The sequence below is a fragment of the Pipistrellus kuhlii genome, unplaced genomic scaffold (genome assembly GCF_014108245.1).
Source record: "Pipistrellus kuhlii isolate mPipKuh1 unplaced genomic scaffold, mPipKuh1.p scaffold_m20_p_2, whole genome shotgun sequence".
NCBI classification, from domain to species: Eukaryota; Metazoa; Chordata; class Mammalia; order Chiroptera; family Vespertilionidae; genus Pipistrellus; species Pipistrellus kuhlii.
The window spans coordinates 170,926,374-170,945,021 of record NW_023425515.1 but is presented as its reverse complement, the minus strand read 5'-3'; the positions used below and the strand labels follow the sequence as shown (position 1 = coordinate 170,945,021).

Sequence of the window (18,648 nt, the reverse complement as noted above, 5' to 3'; positions counted from 1 at the left end):
TGTTCTTGCCACTAAAACAGTGCTTCTCAAATTTTAATGTGCATATAAATCACCTGGTACTCTTGTTAAATGCAGATTCTGATTCATATGAAGTGAGGCCCAAATTCAGCATTTCTAACAAGCTCCCGGGGAATGCTACGTTGAAGTCTGAGGACACCGTCTCTTTCAATCCACGTGGTGCTGAGGGGTTGTCCCTATTGGCAGTTGGGTCTTGTGTGCCCTGCTTAGAAGACACTGTCACTAGAAAGAAAACGCCTTTCTTGGCGTGGGCTGCCTGGCCACCATCAAGCCCAGCAGCTGTCTTTCCTAAGGATATCACAGCAGTCGCCTTGTTCCTGAAGTCCGTCACTGTGTAATTTGTCACAAGAGGATCCACAAAGCTGATCATGTGGTGCTGGCAGAGTCTCTGCTCTTGGGTAGAAACCTTGTTGGTGATGATGTCTAGGCCTTCATAAACCTAGGAGAAAGAAAATTAGCATGAGAATGTCATAGGCCTCCTGTACTGTACACCGGATGGGTGGAAATGGCGATCTGTTCCTCCCCCCAGCCAAACGCTCGACTAACCTAAAGCACCGGAGAGGGGTGCTCTAACCAGGGCATACCCAGATTCACAAAACCCATGGCAAAGGAAGCAGAATATGGAACACCAGCTTTCTTATCAAACATAGCTTTTCCCACTTTCCCAAAGTACAGTGTTCCTGCAAAACTTTCCATAAGTTAAAATGGGGTCAAGCAAAGAAGCATTATCATTAATTTATATGAGAATAAATTTCATCTTTCCCAGACCCCAAATTCAATCATGTACAATGTCTTTATTTTGTTCACAACTGAAATGCTTACTTGCATCCAGTTTTACACTAAGCATAACAAACACCCTTACAAGATCTTTTAGGCTTTGCTGATACCCTAGGACACATCTTACTAATGGATACACAAAATAAATCGAGATAAAGCACAGATGCTCACAGACACTGTTGGAAGGTATGAGGGCTTGGCGCTGAACTGATGGGTGTAGTTCCCAGAGAAAGAGCTGGTGCTATCTTTATAACAACTTGCTGCAAAACAAATGATGAACGCTATTTTCACTTTTTTCACAAACACAAAAATTCTCTTTGGATTTCTTACAGTAATCAAAAACAGTACAGGTTTCCCACACTATCCGAAAGATGAGCACTTCTATGAAGCCTTTCATAAAATTAAATGGTATAAGGCAAAGAAGAATTACCACTAATTAAAAACTGTCTTAGCCGAAACTGATTTGGCTCAGTGGATAGAGCGTCGGCCTGCAGACTGAAAGGTCTCCGGTTCGATTCCGGTCGGGGGCATGTACCTTGGTTGCCGGCACATCCCCAGTAGGGGGTGTGCAAGAGGCAGCTGGTTGATGTTTCTCTCTCATCGACGTTTCTAACTCTCTGTCCCTCTCAATTCCTCTCTGTGTAAAATCAATAAAAATATATTGAATATATTTTTAAAAAAATTAAATGGTATAAGGCAAAGAAGAAGTACCACTAATTAAAAACTGTCTGTCTTAGCCGAAACTGATTTGGCTCAGTGTATAGAGCGTTGGCCTGCGGACTGAAGGTCCCAGGTTCGATTCCAGTCAGGGGCATGTACCTTGGTTGCCAGCACATCCCCAGTAGGGGGTGTGCAGGAGGCAGCTGGTTGATGTTTCTCTCTCATCGATGTTTCTGGCTCTCTATCCCTCTCTCTTTCTCTCTGTGGAAAATCAATAAAATATATATATTTTTAAAAAACTGTCTTAATTAATTTAAAAATCATCTTCAGATTTCTTTTAGTTACCAAAAACATTATTAATGTAGATCTTGTAAAAGTGACATGGCTTTACTGAAAACCTTTGAAAAGCAGGAATACCTGTTGTGGCTATTAGCTCAGACGTAAAGATGAAAAGGTTATGTAAATCAGTGCCCAAATGAGAATTAATTCTGCAAGATTAACCAGAGTTTCTTTGGCCTGAACTTTAAACATCTAAACATGGATAGGCTATTTTATTTATTCTGCTTATCACAAAGTCTCCAGAAAGGTAACATTTTACATACCGTGTTTCCCCGAAAATAAGACCTAGCGCATGGAAAGATAAGACATCCCCTGAAAATAAGACCTACTGCAACTTTGGGAGAAAAAATTAATATAAGACACTGTCTTATTTTCGGGGAAACAGGGTAGTTCCACTTCAAATGCTTACATATCCTGGGATTTAAGTGGCTCTGAAAGGTTTTTAGAATTTATATTAGATTGGATTGGCTCCATTTGTGGAGAAGTGGCCTATCTACAAGAATGTATATAAAACAAAGTCAACTATTCTTTAATAACAAATAAATAAAACACATAAACCCTTTAAAGTCAGACCCCAATACTGCTGTACTCTGTTGAAAACATAAGTGATAAAATTACTGCCTCGCACATTGTAAATGCCACATAAGAGTTCTTATAGAACAGTCTCCATACTCACAGGCAAGCCCAGCAAGTGTGGCTCAGTGGTGGAGCACTGACTCACACACGCCCCGGAGGTCACATTTCCATTCCCAGGCAGGGTACATGTCCAGGTTGCAGGCTGAAGCCCAGGTAGGAGGCAGTCTATCAAATGATTCTCTCATCATTGACATTTCTATCTTTTTCTCCCTCTCTCTGAAATCAATACATATTTTTAAAATAAATAAACGAATACTCAAAGGCAATATATCCTATCTGCAAGCTCTGATCTGCCAATTGAACTAAAAAATTCAAGTGTACTTTTTCTAAATGCAAGTTCTCAAATGGAGAACAAATCTGAAAATACTAGTTTGAAAGGAGGGATGAATGCTTTGAAGTTCAATGTTCTCTCTGTAATCACTGATTCTACAGGGCACTGAATGAACAAATAATAAGTTCCATAGAGCCCACAATGGTGTTAAAAGCATTTTTTATCGCACATTTCCCTTCACTGATATGGGCGTCATTAAGTACAGCACAGTAAAATAGCTAGGAAACACGCTGGCGCCAGACAGCCTCAGGTCAATTCCTAGCCCTGCCGCTTACTACCCTGTTTCCCCAAAAATAAGACAGTGTCTTATATTAATTTTTTCTCCCAAAGTTGCGCTAGGTCTTATTTTCAGAGGATGTTTTTTTTTGTGTTTTTTTTTTAATATATTTTATCGATTTTGTACAGAGAGGAAGGGAGAGAGATAGAGAGTTAGAAACATCGATGAGAGAGAGTCATCGATCAGCTGCCTCTTGCACACACCCCCCACTGGGGATGTGCCCGCAACCAAGGTACATGCCCTTGACCGGAATCGAACCCGGGTCGCTTCAGTCCCTAAGCCGATGCTCTATCCATTGAGCCAAACCGGTTTCGGCCGGAGGATGTCTTATTTTCGGGGAAACATGGTAGTTATTTGTACTTGGAGTGGTCACTTACTAACTAACCTCTGTGATTCAATCCCTCATCAATAAAATGAGGGCGATAATATCTATCTTGTAGGGTTTTATGTGGATTAAATGAGTTAATACATGAAAAGCACTTAGTTTTTGCTCGGGACACTGTAAATGCTACATAAGAGTTCTTATATAACTACTTATTTTAGGACCACTACCACTACTATCATCACAACAGCATAGGGAGAATGGGAAATTATTTTAGTGTCACTATTTATTGAACTGTACAGTTATGAATTAACTATTCATGTTATGTTGTATATTATCTATCAATTAAAATCAACGCCCAGCCAAAAAGCAAAAACACAGCAACATTTTACACATTTGCATTAAGAATAAATATGTAAACAAACAAAAAACCCAATCAATTTTGTAAATGTTATTTTTGGTCTATAAAGACGTTTATATTGTAGATGCCACAACTGGGCTTATAAAATTTTATTACCTGCCTAACCTGTTAACCGAGCGGGATGTATAAATACGTCAAACTTAAACAATATCAGGAACGGGTAGGACGTATGAATACGTCCTGGAAATATATGTTGCGCCCTGAGAGGGACGGTATATATTTTTTGTAATCTTTATAATTGTTGTAAAATTTATAATTTTTTAATTCGATGTTTCCATTTTTTTGTTGGTGTTCTTTTCTATTTTTTTGTAATTTTGTATTTTCCTTTGTGTTTTATATATAAATGAAAATATATCTATATATCATTTATTTTAATTAAGTATAAATAAATAAAATAATAACATGAAATTACGTCCTCGGGGCGTGACGTACTGACACGTCCTAGTGAAGAGTACACACCCATTACAGGTTGCGTAATTAAAAAGGGAACTGCCCGGTTAACAGGCTAGAAAACATTCATCCAACAAAACAGGTTAGATTTGTAGCTGATTGTCATACATTTACTCTTTTTTCCAGCTTCAATTACATATGTATTTTAAAATATATTTTTTATTGATTTCAGAGAGGAAGAGAGAGATAGAAAGATCAATGAGAGAGAATCATGGATCGGCTACCTCCTGCATGCCCCCACGGAGATTGAGCCCACAACCCGGACCTGTACCCTTGACCGGAATGGAATCTGGGACCCTTCAATCCACAGGCCGACACTCTATCCACTGAGCCAAACCAGCTAGGTCTTCAATTATATTTTTCAGTGTGGCTCTACCTACAGAACAGTCAGCCCTGGGCGCCAGGTAGAGCTAAGAGGATCTGTGGTGTCTTTCAAAAGGCAGCAAGTCATTCTATTCCACTTCCCATTCTTCCGGAAGGCACCTGAGATCTGTGTGCACAGAAATTACTGGATAAAGTTATTCTCTCTGCACAAATCAGAACTTGACAATATTAATGGAACTCTGACCTGTTTGTGAGGCCTCATAACTGAGACACTCTGAAAAATTACAGGTTTAACCTACTTAGTTTATTATCAAAATAACTGACATTTCAGCAAACATTTACTGAGATGTTTGGCATGCAAAGATTAAGAAAGGGTCCCTGTCCTCAAGGTGTCCAGGCTAGTGAGAAACACAAATAACAGTACTATAAGGAGATAAGAGATATAGAAATTTGTGAGAGAGATTCAAGTTTGACTATACACTCTTTTTTAAATACCATAACTCCAAAACACTTAATGGTCTAAGTAGCTAACTGGCTACTAATGTACTTCTTTGTCTCACCTCTGAAAATTTTTTGGGAAAAGGCTACAGGCTTAAATAACTGAACTCTCCTAGCCAACAGAGCTGAAGGGCCTAGAGGGGCTAATGAAGGTGAGGGAAATCTATGAAAGACCTAGAGGAAAACCAGAAGTATCTAGAGCTGTGATTGTAAACCAGAAGTGAATCTGTCCACCAGGGGATATCTGCAATATATCTGGAAACATTATGGCTGTCACAAGTACGGAGGCAGGGGCGCTGCTGGCATCCAATGGGTAGAAGCCAGGGATGCTACTCAACATCCTATAAAGCACAGGACAACTCCCCTGCCCACAACAAAGAATTATCCAGCCAAACCTGTCAACAGGCCCAAAGTTAAGAAACTGATCCAAAGAAATTTCACCCTGGAGAAACTCACCAACATTTTTATGTATACAGCCAAAGATCGAACTCATGCTGAAGGGTGGCCCTAATGTGTGCTAATTAACTGTATCCTGGGCACTGGACAGATGAGAGAGCTCCTGAGGGCTGGCTGGCTCTGATATCCCAATACAGCCTTTTACAAGTAAGAGTACATTCAAACCTTGTTTCCTGAACATTTCCCATCTCGAACAACCCGATTCTCGACGAAGTGGTTCACAGAAAAAATGTTTCGGTTGTTAACCAAAACTTGTTTTTGACCTGACAACCCAATCGTTTCATGTTGATACCTGAGCATCACAAAAAGCATCTCTCAGGCAACAGAGGAGAGAATGCTTTTGTTGCTGGCTAAATCAATGATTAGCACAATTTTAAGACATAATGATAGAAAAACTGTTGTGACATATTAAAAATTAATTTAAGGCTAGCAGGGGATAGTTCTATAAACTTAAGAAGTTTTTATTTATAGACTAAACAATACATTAGATCTGTGCTATATATAAGAAAAGTTAAAACTGAATCATTTGGGGGTCTAGAATGGATTAATTCAATTTATATGATTTCTAATGGGGAAAATTATTGTTTTAGAACAAATCACTTCTCGAACAGCCTTTCTGAACAAATTAAGTTTGAGAACCAAGGTTCCACTATAAAAGCAGCCTCCCCCCAGTTTGGTCCCTTCCCTCCAAGTTATCTTTCTCTTTTGACTTCATTTCCTTCCCAGCCAAATTAGATCCTGGAGTCCATCAATCACTTTCTTACCTCTATTCTATGGATTACAACTGCATTGAAACCACAATCTTGGATTATGAATCAATACAAGCATAGCTGCCCACCTCCACCCCCAGCTCCATTGATATCACACTCTCTGAGATCATTAATGAACCTGACTGCCAAATATAACACTTTTCCATTAAGCTCCCAAAACATGTCATAAAAAGGAAAACACAATCTGATACTATTGAGCTCCCTCTCCTTCAGAAATCCTTCTCCTTTGGGGCTTCATCTGAACTAATCTCTCTAGTTTTCCCCCCTATCTCACTAGCCCTTCCTCAGTTTCCTTCACTGAGGCCAGCCACTGCTCTATTAGCAATGTCTGTCATGGGAACAATACGCACTAACTGGTGCCTACGGGTAGTAACACAATCTCATATGAAGCAACCTTAGCCATCATTCTCTTGTCAATTTTACTTATAAACAGCTCCTTTACATTATCAACACTGATCACTACTACTCAAGAACATGTTTGACTAATTTTTAGGGCATTTACCTGCTGTTTCTATACTATCGATATAAACTTTCTCTGGGTGACACTCATGGCTTCTACAATAGTAGTATATAATCATTTTTGTGCTGATAAATCCCCAAATCCATATCTACAACCTAGTTCTCTCTCATGCTGCCATGCCAGGCCTGGATATTTAACTGCCTAGTGAACATTCCCATCATCAATGAGAGACATATAATATAGTAAAGTGGTTAACAGTAAGGATTCAAGTACCAGGTCTCCTGGATTTAAGTTCTGGCTAAACCACTTATTGGCTATGGAAACTTGGTCAAGTTATTTAATCTTGTGCCTCAGATTTCTTACTTATAAAGTGAGGATAATCTTAAATATAACCTCAAAAGGTAACTGTGAAAATGAAATAATTAATCTATGCAGAGCATATGGAATAGGGCCTGTCCTGTAAGAAGCAGTCAATAAATGTTAGCTAGCTAGCACTATATATCATCACCACTCCAAACAGGCATCTGAAACCTGATATGTCCAAAACTGAATTCCTTACCTTCCCAGCCATACTTGAGTGAACCACCTAGATAATCAAACTAAATACTTTGAAGTGATCCTAATATCTGTGTCCCTCAACCCAGTCCCAATCTGTCTCAACTTTTACCTGTACTAGCTCCTGAAACTATCTCAAAGCTTGCCACCATTACCACATTGCCCACTGCCATTAAATCAGTTGAAGGCTTCATGATTTCTAGACTATCCTATCAGCTTTGTCATTGATCTTCTTACCTTTGGAGTATAACCACTCAAATTTATGTCCACTGCAGCCTGATCTCAACCAGCCCCACACTCTTTAGCATTACATCCCTGCGAAAGCCTGCCTTGAGATAACTCCCCAGCTGCACTTGTCTTCTGCCTGCCGTAGCCTGCATTTACCTCTACCACAGAACTTACTGTACAAACTTTAAAATATTTCCATCTCCCCCACTAGACAACAAATTTTGAAGGAAGAAATTACATACTTTATCTCTAGCCTCAGCCCAGAGCCTCATACACAGAATATACTCAATGAATATTGGGTACAGATTGCTAGATCCTATGCTAAGAGTTTCACATCCTGCCAAGACCGGTTTGGCTCAGTGGATAGAGAGTCGGCTTGCAGACTGAAAGGTCCCGGGTTCGATTCCGGTCAAGGGCATGTACCTTGATTGCAGGCACATCCCCAGTATGGGGTGTGCAAGAGGCAGCTGATCGATGTTTCTAACTCTCTATTTCTCTCTTCCTCCCTGTAAAATATCAATTAAATATATTTTTTTTTTAAAAAGGAAGTTACATTGCCCTCCTTTTATCAATGAGGAAATAGAAATTACATTAGGTAACCTGCCCAAAGTCACACAGCTGGTTAGTGGCAAAGGCAAACTTTGAATTGATTTTACAGTCAGTGTTCTTTTTCCACTATATTGCTTATCTCTGTTCTTGTACAAATCAGCTTTGTGACTTTGGGAAATCAACTTTCTCTCCTGAAACCTCAATGTCTTCACATCTAACATTCTTTCTAATAGTCCAAGCTTCAGAAAAAAAGTTTTGACAAAGGAGGGTAAAAGAAAAATTATTTGTTTAAAGGATGTTGTCACTTCCCAGAAGGTTGATTTTCCTTTTTGATTGAAGAAATTTGAATTTGATTATTCAACTGAAGAGAGATGGAAGAGTAGGGAAAAGATGAGTGTCTTGGCTTTTATTTCTTAATATAAGGATAAAGTTTTGTAAAAATTTACACTTTACTAAGTTAGAATGAATTAGCTGCAGGAACATCATGGCAAGCAACTACTCCTTTTTAGTTTTATTTGGGAAAAATTCAACTGCAGACCTGCTGAATATATCAGACAGATTCAGATGCCCAGTAAGTGAGAGAGCCTGGACTGGACTTGCTCAGTCAGTCTGGGGAGAGTGGTTTGGAATTTATAGTGCAGATTGTGGCCTGTATTCTGCCTGTGCCTGTCTCTCTTTAGGGGAAAGGGACTATAATAATAACACAAGGCCTTGCTTCTCAAACTGAGAAGTGCATACCTAACATGTATGTGATGCATTCTTTCCGAGCATCAATCATACCGAGCAGCAAAAGGAATCTAAATAAGATGTAGGGCAGCGAATGCAAAATGGGCGCATTTTTCAGAAATTCAGAAATCATCCATCTAGTCCAATCCCCTGAAATTTTATACTTGATAGTACTAAGGCTCAGTGGGCTTCCCTGCCCATACAGTTGGCTGGGGGTACACAGGACTAAAGCCTGGATGCTCAGCCTATAAAACAAACTGTTTCAGCAGCTCTTACCAACAGAAGCTAGACCTCTTTTGCTCTGTTCTATTTGCTTGCTTGAAGTACTGAATTCCTACGAAGATGAAATTAAATTTCAGTGACTGAGAAGACAGTTGCCATACACTGGATCCCTTTCAAGGTTCTCAAGAGTTAGTTATGATAAAAGACAAAACAAGCACAAACTCATTGTCACAGACAACAGTAAGGTAGTTACTAGAGGGAAGGGGTGTGAGGGTGGGGTAGTAAAGGGGGTCAAATATACAGGGACGGAAGGTCTGAGTGTCTGAAGTACAGATTGCTAGATCTGATGCTAAGGATAACAATATACAGATATTGTATCATACAACTTGAAACCTTTATAATTTTATTAGCCAATGTTACCCCAGTAAGTTTAATAAAAAAGAGTAAATGTAATAGAAAGACGGAAATATATACATAGACAATGCTATGTGTCCAATGAAGGCATAAATAAGTAGAACAAATCAATGTTTCCCTGTTTCTCTCTCTCCCCTTCCTCTATCTAAAAATAATAGATTTTAAAAATTTTAAATAATGTTAATAATAATAACCTATGCCATCTATTCTATGCCATCTTTACAGCCCCATTATTGCCCATTTTTGATGGTTTCAGTGATATTTTATCTTACGATACCCGTGACAGAGTATAATAGCTAAGGTGCGCCATTATTTGGAGGTACTCATCTAAGTTAGGGAGAGGCAGTAGAGTATAATGGAGGCAGAATGCCTGGGTTCAAATTTTAGCTCTACTATCCAGCTATAGCCATTATTTGGCAAGTTTTTTAATTTTTCTCTGCCTCAAGTTTTCTCATCTGTAAATGGAAGTAATAATAGCATCTATACTCTTCACTGGGTTCCTCTGAGACTGAGGGCTTTCAGAACAGTCAGGCAGATGGCAAGCACTATATGAGTGCTTGATATTATCTATATTTAATTGGTGGAGGCTAACCAAGATTTTCCTTGGCTCTTTGTATTAAGACCCCTGCCTAGGGTTTAAAAGAGAACCACAAAATACCAGAGTTGAAAAGAGCTTTAGACACAGTAACAGACAGACAGTGTACGGTCTACAAAGCCTAAATTATTTACTACCTGGACCTTAACAGAAAGTCTGCCCGGCCCTGGACTAATCCAATCAGTTTCCCCTGCTAATGTATCCGAAGAGGGAACTAAAGCCCAGAGAGGGTAATCTGTCCACAGTTATATATTCAGTGAGTTAGTGGCAAAGCTGGGACTAAAACCCAGTAAATAAGGATAAAAATTAACTATAAGTCAGGGAAAATAATGGCGGCTGAAGAGTTAAATAAGTCATCTATTTCTAATGGGTATTTACTGAATACTAAAAGCGTAGGCATCAGAGTGTGTGTGTGTGTGTGTTTGTGTGTGTGTGCGCGTGCATGTGTGTGTGTGTGTGTGTGTGTGTGTATATATATCGGTGTTTTTTAATGCTCTCCAGGTGAATCCAATGTGCATCTGGAGCCAAGAACCACTGTGACAAGTATTGTGCTATGCAACAAGATACAAACTAACCGCCTTCCCACCTTAAAAAAAAAAATCAAGGGAACTGCCTGGGTAGTTAAACAAAGGTATCCATATCTATAGAATCCCATATTTCACCTGAAATTACCTACACATATGTGTAAGGAACTCCACAAAGAACAACAGGAACGCACAGTGAAGACAAAGGCCCTGGGTATATCTTCATTTACTCTAGAGCACATGTGTCAAACACAAGGCCCGCGGGCCAAATCCATCCCGCCAGGCCTTGCAATGTGGCCCGCACCGCGCTATCACTGCACTCCGCTGCGTTTCCATCACAATGACAGTTTATGACTGTTCAGTAAACCATTCGGCCCGCGATTTAGGCTGGATTTTAGATTTTGGCCCCTTCTCTGATTGAGTTCGACACTCTAGAGAATGAACATCATTTTTTATTTACATCTGTAAGTTCCAACAGTTAAATCCATCATAAATTTCAGACAAGAATTCTTTCTGAATGTTAAAATAACTTGTACTCCTAAAAAATATACAAGAATATATTAAAATTTTTACATGGCAAAAAAAAAATCATAAAAGTCAAAACTAAAAAAATACTTCCAATTCATGAGACTATACAAAGGGTTATTACTTTGCAATACACAAAAAGCTCTTCCAAATCAATAAAAACAAGAATAAAAACGATTTATAGAAGTGGACACAACAGGAATGAACAGGAAATTCAAAACCTAAAAGCACAAATGGTCAAAGTACACTTAAAAAACAATTAACCTAAGACAATGAAATCCATTTCTTGTTTACCAGACTGACAACAATGAAAGAGACAGGTAATACACAAACTGCAAGGGTGAGAGGAGCAGACATCCAGCTGGTTCAAACCTTTTTAAAAGCAGTCTGGCAATATGTATCAAAATATAATGTGTGCAACTCAACAACAGCAACAACAAAACCCAGTTTAAAAATGAGCAAAGGACCTAGTCTCCAAAGAAAATATACACGTGGCCAACAAACACATGAAAAGATGCCCAATATTATTAGTCACTGAGGAAATGTAAATCAAAACCACAACGAGACACCACTTTCACACCCAATAGGATCGTTATAAATTTTTTTTAAAGAAAAAATAAATATTGGAAAAGCTGTGGAGAAATTGGTATCTTCAGACATTGCTGGTGGGGATGTAAAATGGTGTAGCCACTATAAAAAGAGTTTGGCAGTTTCACAAAAAGTTAAACATAGAATGATCATATGACCCAGCAATTCCATTCCTAGGCACAGGCCCAAAAATAACTGGGGGGAAAAAATACATGTACACATGTTCACAGCAGCACTATGCACAACAGCCTAAAGGTGTTAATCTCCATCATTGATGGACAAATTATATTCTATATACAATGAAATATCCAACCATAAAAAGGAATGAAGTACAAATAACTACAAGAGAAGAAGCCACACTGAAACCGGTTTGGCTCAGTGGATAGAGAGTTGATCTGCGGACTGAAAGGTCCCAGGTTCGATTCCGGTCAAGGGCATGTACCTTGGTTGCGGGCACATCCCCAGTAGGGGGGGTGCAGGAGGCAGCTGGTCAATGTTTCTCTCTCATCAATGTTTCTAGCTCTCTATCTCTCTCCCTTCCTCTCTGTAAAATATCAATAAAATATATATTAAAAAAAAAAAGAGAAGCCAGATAAAAAGGTTGTATGTTGTATGATCCTATTTATATTAAATAGAGGCCCACACCCCACGGGGGGCCAGCTGAGTGGTGTCCGCTGGGTTGGGGGCAGGCGCTGTGAGTTGTGTCTCCACTCCTGCCTGTCCCCAGCCACAGCCTCCTTCTGCCCATCTGAGTGAGCCGCTTCTCCTGAGCAGTCATGATGCCCAGCTAATTAGCATATTGCCTGTTTATATATATAGATACATTATATATAGATATCCAAAATAGGTAAAAAACAAAACAAGCATAAAGCAGACTGGTGGTTGTTAGAGGGTGAAGAGAAAGGGGAATAGGGAGGAACTGCTTAATAGCCACATGGTTTTGGGTGGGATGGACACATTTTGGAACTAGATAGAGGTAGTGGCTGTACAATATTGTGAATGCACTAAATGCCACCGAATTGTTCATTTAAAAATGGATAGTTATGTGGAACCCTTCCAGCACCAGGTAGATGGTAACCATAAAGTTCCACCCTTTGGTCACCTCGGACTGCAGCAAAAACTGCAAACATGCTTCAGTGTCCCCTCACACATGCACTAGAACCCAGTGACCAGATGATCATGTTATCCCCGCTCTCCAAGGAGCTGTGGCGGAGGTACATCTGCTCCATGTCCATCCACAAGGATGAGGAGGTCCAGGTGGTCTGAGGACACTACAGAGGTCAGCCAAGGTGGTAAGGCTGTACAGAAAGGAATATGTCATCCACATCGAGCAGGTGCAGCGTGGGAAGGCTAACTACACAACTGTCCACGTGGGTATTCACCTGAGCAAGGAGGTTATCGCCAGGCTAAAACTGGATAAAAATCAGGAAAAAGTTCTTGGCTGCAAAGCCAAATCTCGACAAGTTGGAAAAGAGAAAGGCAAATATTACAAAGAACTCATTTAGAATATGCAGGAATAAATAGAACCTGTTGTACAACCATAGTTTAGCTGTAGATTTTTAGCCTGTTGTGTATTCCTTTTGAGACTTTTCAAGATGTCTATAGAATACTTCATTTCTTTTCTGTTCTGTTATTGATAATGTACCTCTCTCTGTAAACCTACTGATGGTGGTTTAAAAAATAAAAATAAAAATAAAAAAAAAAAAATATATATATATATATATATATATATATATATATATATATATAAAAAATTGATTTTTTAGAGAGGAAGGGAGATAAAGAGTTAGAAACATCGATGAGAGAGAGTCATCCATCAGTTGCCTCTTGCACACCTCCTACTGGGGATGTGCCTGCAACCAAGGTACATGCTCTCCTCCCCCTTTTTTTTCTAAATATATTTTATTGATTCTTTAGAGTAGGGGTGTCGAACTCAATCAGAGAAGGGGCCAAAATCTAAAATCCAGCCTAAATCGCGGGCCGAATGGTTTACTGAACAGTCATAAACTGTCATTGTGATGGAAACGCAGCGGAGTGCAGTGATGACAGCGCGATGCGGGCAACATTGCAAGGCCTGGCGGGATGGATTTGGCCCGCGGGCCTTGTGTTTGACACATGTGCTTTAGAGAGAGGAAAAGAGAGGGATAGAGAGCTAGAAACGTCGATGAGAGAGAAACATCGACCAGCTGCCTCCTGCACACCCCCCACTGGGGATGTGCCCGCAACCAAGGCACATGCCCCTGACCGGAATCGAACCCGGGACCCCTGAGTCCGCAGACCAACGCTCCACTACTGAGCCAAACAGGTTCCGGCTAAGGTACATGCCTCTGACTGGAATCGAACCCGGGACCCTTCAGTCCGCAGGCCAACGCTTTATTCACTGAGCCAAACTGGTTTCGGCTGTTTCAATTTTATGAATAAAAATTAGAAATGTTTAATTCCTAAAAAATAAAAAAGTTAGCCCTGGCCTCTGTAGTGGTTAGAGCACTGACCTGCGCAAAACTGAGGTTCGGTTCCCGGGCCAGAGCACATATATGGGTTGCAGATTCGATCCCAAGTGCAAGAGGCAACCAATCAATGTGTCTCTCTCACATCAATGTCTCTCTGTCACACTGATCTTTCTCTCTCTCTCCCCCTTTCTCCCTCCCTTCCACTCTATCAAGGGAAAAATATCCTCAGGTGAGGATTTATCAAAAAGAAAAAAAAGTATACTCTCCAATAAATGCCTTAGAAAATTGGAAAAAGAAAAATAATGTATACATCCTCTCATCCTTTGAATTTACCCTGAAGAGAATCACACAAAAAGATGTATGTGCAAAGATGTTCATCTTAGCATCATTTATTACAGCAAAAAATACAATAGAACCCTCTAAATGTCCTTCAGTAGAAATCTGGTTACATGAATTATGATACACCTGAATTCTACACAAAAATTAAAAACAATAATGTAGACAGCTTTGCTATCCAATTTCAAGACTTACTATACAGCTATAATAATCAAGAAAATGTGATATTGGCAAGTATAGACACGTGTCAATGGAATTCAAGAGAAATGGCCCCACACAAATACAGTCAATTGGTTTGTAACAAAGGTGCAAAGGTAATTCAATGGAAAAAGGACAGTCTTTCAAAAACAGTGCCGGTCCGCCCTGGCCAGGTAGCTCAGTTGGTTAGAGAATCATCCTGATTCACCAAAGTTGTGGGTTCGATCTAAGAGTTCCCTGAATGGCAAAATTAACCCAGTTTGAGGCCACTGATGTAGACTTGTATACAGTATTAACACATAAAGATACCATAGCATACTGCTAAGAGGGGGGAAATAAATAAGACACAGAACAGCACGAAATGTATGCATCAATTTACATGAAAACACACACACACACACACACACACACGAAACTTAGGAACGTTACGCTAAGAGAAATAAGCCAGTCACAAGAGAGACAAATACCGTATCATTCCACTACGTGAAGAATGCTCCCATTTCAATAGCCAAAATCCTTTTAGTCTATCTCCAAAACGACAAAACGGTTATGTGTTATCCTCCGCCACAACCCACCCCAGCCCCTTTCACACCCGGACTAATATAAAAGAATCCTGAACTGTTCATCTCCATCCAGCCATTAGAGTTACCTATGAGACAGATTTACTATCACTTCCCAATTTAAAACATAAAATTCCACAGCATGCCTTTCAGTGGTCTCTGAAATTTGTCCCCAGAGTCTGTATTTTTAGTTTGACCTCCTACAGCTGTCTCTCAAGTATCCTAGATGCATAGTTGCTGGTCACTCCTTGAAAACATACCATGGATTTTTTTCCTCTTCCTTTACTTTGCTCATGTGTTCTTTGGTCAAGAGTACTCTTCTCCGGCCCTAGCTGGTTTGGCTCAGTGGGTGGGGCATTGGCCTGGGAACTGATCCGTCCAGGGTCCAGCTCGATCTTCTGCTTCAGTGAAGCATGTGCGGAAGGCAACCAATTGATATGTTTCTCTCACATAGATGTTTATCTCTCTCTGCTCTCCCCTCCTTTCCACTCTCTCTAAAACGGAAAGATATGCCGAAACCGGTTTGGCTCAGTGGATAGAGCGTCGACTTGCGGACTGAAAGGTCCCGGGTTCGATTCTGGTCAAGGGCATGTACCTTGGTTGTGGGCACATCCCCAGTGGGAGATGTGCAGGAGGCAGATGATTGATGTTTCTCTCTCATCAATGTTTCTAACTCTCTATCCTTCTCCATTCCTCTCTATAAAAAATCAATAAAATGTTTTGGGTTTTTTTGAGATTTCTTACTTTGCCTCTTATCAGATTCAGTCCTTTTAAAAGTGCCTCCAGAGAGCCCCCCTCTCTTCTGGTTAACAGGTTTTCATGGCTTTTATTTCATATCCTAGTAATAAGCCACTGTGATTCACTACCCCCTCTCTCCTTCATATCCCCCCCACGCACCCCAGATCTCCCTTGAGCGCTATCAGACAGTAGGCCTTTAGTGAAAAGAAAAAAAAGCACAGCACTGCTCCTAAATTATGTCCCAAAGCAGACAAAAAGAACGCAGACTCCTCATCTATTAAATGGCACGGAGCCTGCTTACCAGTCAGACTGCCAAAAAGCATTTGCTTCTCCTCTTGTAGGTTTTGACAAACACAAGGGAGCTATGCTCCTGTGTGTGACTACTACTTCTCCACGGACCTGACGGACTAAGGCAGTAGAGATACTTCCTCTATAAACCCAAATAGAGCACTGTCTATTTTCTCTTGGCATACAGTTAGTAGCCTGTATTTCCAGGCAGTTCATTGTACATCTTTTGGCAAGTGCCTTCAAGTTTCTCAGTAGAATGTTTCATCCAGACCTTGAATTTACATGCCAAGAAAAGCCAGACTGAAAAGAAGACCTTCAGTATCACCTTCCTGCAATATATGAGACACTACAGGAGTCAGAAGGCCCAGATCCAATTCCCAGGTGTGCAAGCCTCTTGCAGGGTGATATCCAGTCTGCTCTTTAATCTTTCTGTACTTCAGTTTTTCCATCCTGGAAAACAGGGATTGTATTACCTTCCTCTCCCTGAATTTAGGTTCTTACTGCTGACTGAGAATATTTATGTTTCTATAATCTGTGAAACTGGGGTTTGGAAAACTCAGAAAATTAAGCACAAACGTTATTTCTCACTTGTGTCAGATCTGCCATGCAGAATCCACAGAAGCCAGCAGGAGTCTCTGAATAAGTAATCCCTCAGAGAGCGGTTCTGACTTCCCACTCAACAAGGAACACACATGAGAATGGGAAGCAAGAGGCCAGATGCCACATAGCTAGCTACAGGAGCAAGTCATTATACACCAGGCTCTGTTACAAGACGTACCATCCTTAACACTCCATTGTACTTTTACCTCAAAGGAGCTGCCTCAATATCCAAAGCACTTAATTCAACGTTTCCCAAAAACAAGCACTTTCCCTGGATGGTAACTGCCTTACAGTTAAGGCAGGACAAGGGATGACACCACAAGTATGAAGTGCAAGACAATTTAAGATTTAAGGCAGGATTTTACAGTCCTTTTTGAGTTACTAGTCCACTTTTTTTTTAAACTGTTGAATGGCTTTTTATTTATTTTTTTCTCCCCGCCCCCTCTCAATGGCTTTTTAAATTAAACTTTATTGTTGAAAGTATTCCCTATGTCCCCCATTCTCATTGATCCCTTATAGCCCGTCCCCATGCCTTCACTACCTATGGTCTGACTGCATACAAAATTCTGAAATACATAATTCTGGACAGGATTCCAAAAAATTATTAAAATGGAAATGTTGGCTTTTAAAAAGATAAACTTGGACCCTAGCCAGTGTGACTCGGTCGATTTTCCCGTGTACCAAAGGGTTGCCAGTTTAATTCCAGGGTGAGCAGGAAGCATCCAATTAAGGTTTAGCTCTCACATCCATGTTTCTCTCTCTCTCCTTCTCCATTCCTCCCCTCAAAAAAAAAATTTTTTTTTAATCAATACAAAATATTTTTTAAAAATATTTTTTTAGACCTAGACGGTTTGGCTCAGTGGACAGAGTGTCAGCTTCGGACTGAAGGGTCCCAGGTTTAATTTTAGTCAAGGGCGCATGTCCAGATTGCAGGTCAACCCCCAGTAGGGGACATGCAAGAGCCAGCTGATCAATAGATTCTCTCTCATCATTGATGTTTCAACCTCTCTCTCCCTCTCCCTTCCTCTCTGAATGAATAAAAATATATATTTTTTTAAAAAGGAATGTTCTAAATTTAAAAAAAGGAATGTTAAGGTCAACTTGGAAAAAGTTTCTAATTGTCACACTTTCCACTTGGTCCCCCTTTGGTCTGTGTAGCTATTTCAACAAAGAAGTTTACTGTTCTGTATAGGTTCTCCACAAAACCAAATTTCCCCTTTGTCCCAGTAAACAGTCTCAATCTTTGCTATCATTTGAATTATTCTTTTTCTAAATATTTTTATTGATTTCAGAGAGGGAGAGGGAGAGGGAGAGGGAGAAACATCAATGAGAAAGAATCATTGATAGGCTGCCCCTGCACATCCCACACTAAGGCTCGAGCCCACAAACTGAGCATGCGCGTGCCCTGACCGGGAATCAAACCGTGACCTCCTGGTTCATAGGTTGATGCTCAACCACTGAGCCAAGTGGCTGAGCTATCTAGGGAAAACCCATCACTGTCTCACTAATAGAAAAGTGTGGACAAGGAACTCGGCAGGCTGGTCAACAACCCTAATTGCTCTAACCACTCACTGTTTAGTTGAAACATTGTTAGCTGAAGCAGCCTCCACCTTTGTTCGTCTTAAGTAAATTTCTGTTATTGGAATTTCCTGCCTAAGGGCTATGGGTGTATCCGATAGTCTCAATAAAAGGGATAGCAAGGCCAGAGCAATATGTAGTCCTCCCACAATATCGCCAAATTAATACATTTTCTAGTCTCTTTTTATTTGTGTGCGGCCTTCTCCAGAACCCTGAACCACTCAGGACAAGGGGT

General features: G+C 40.2%; 1 protein-coding gene across 8 annotated transcripts in view; it reads right to left on the bottom strand.

Moving 5' to 3' along the window:
• The window catches only part of TRIT1 (tRNA isopentenyltransferase 1), a 38,718-nt gene that overhangs the window by 16,051 nt on the left and 4,019 nt on the right, over positions 1 to 18,648 (bottom strand). For 5 of the 8 annotated variants that reach the window (XM_045584808.1, XM_045584806.1, XM_045584807.1 and 2 more), the window contains exon 2: positions 54 to 457. The exons of 1 other annotated variant lie outside the window; for it this stretch is intronic. In XM_045584808.1, coding sequence (XP_045440764.1) covers positions 54 to 457 — 404 coding nt within the window. Of the gene's footprint in view, positions 1 to 53; positions 458 to 10,704; positions 10,796 to 18,648 lie in introns of those variants that run through there. 2 more of the 8 variants (XM_045584805.1, XM_036446918.2) reach the window with 2 other exon arrangements.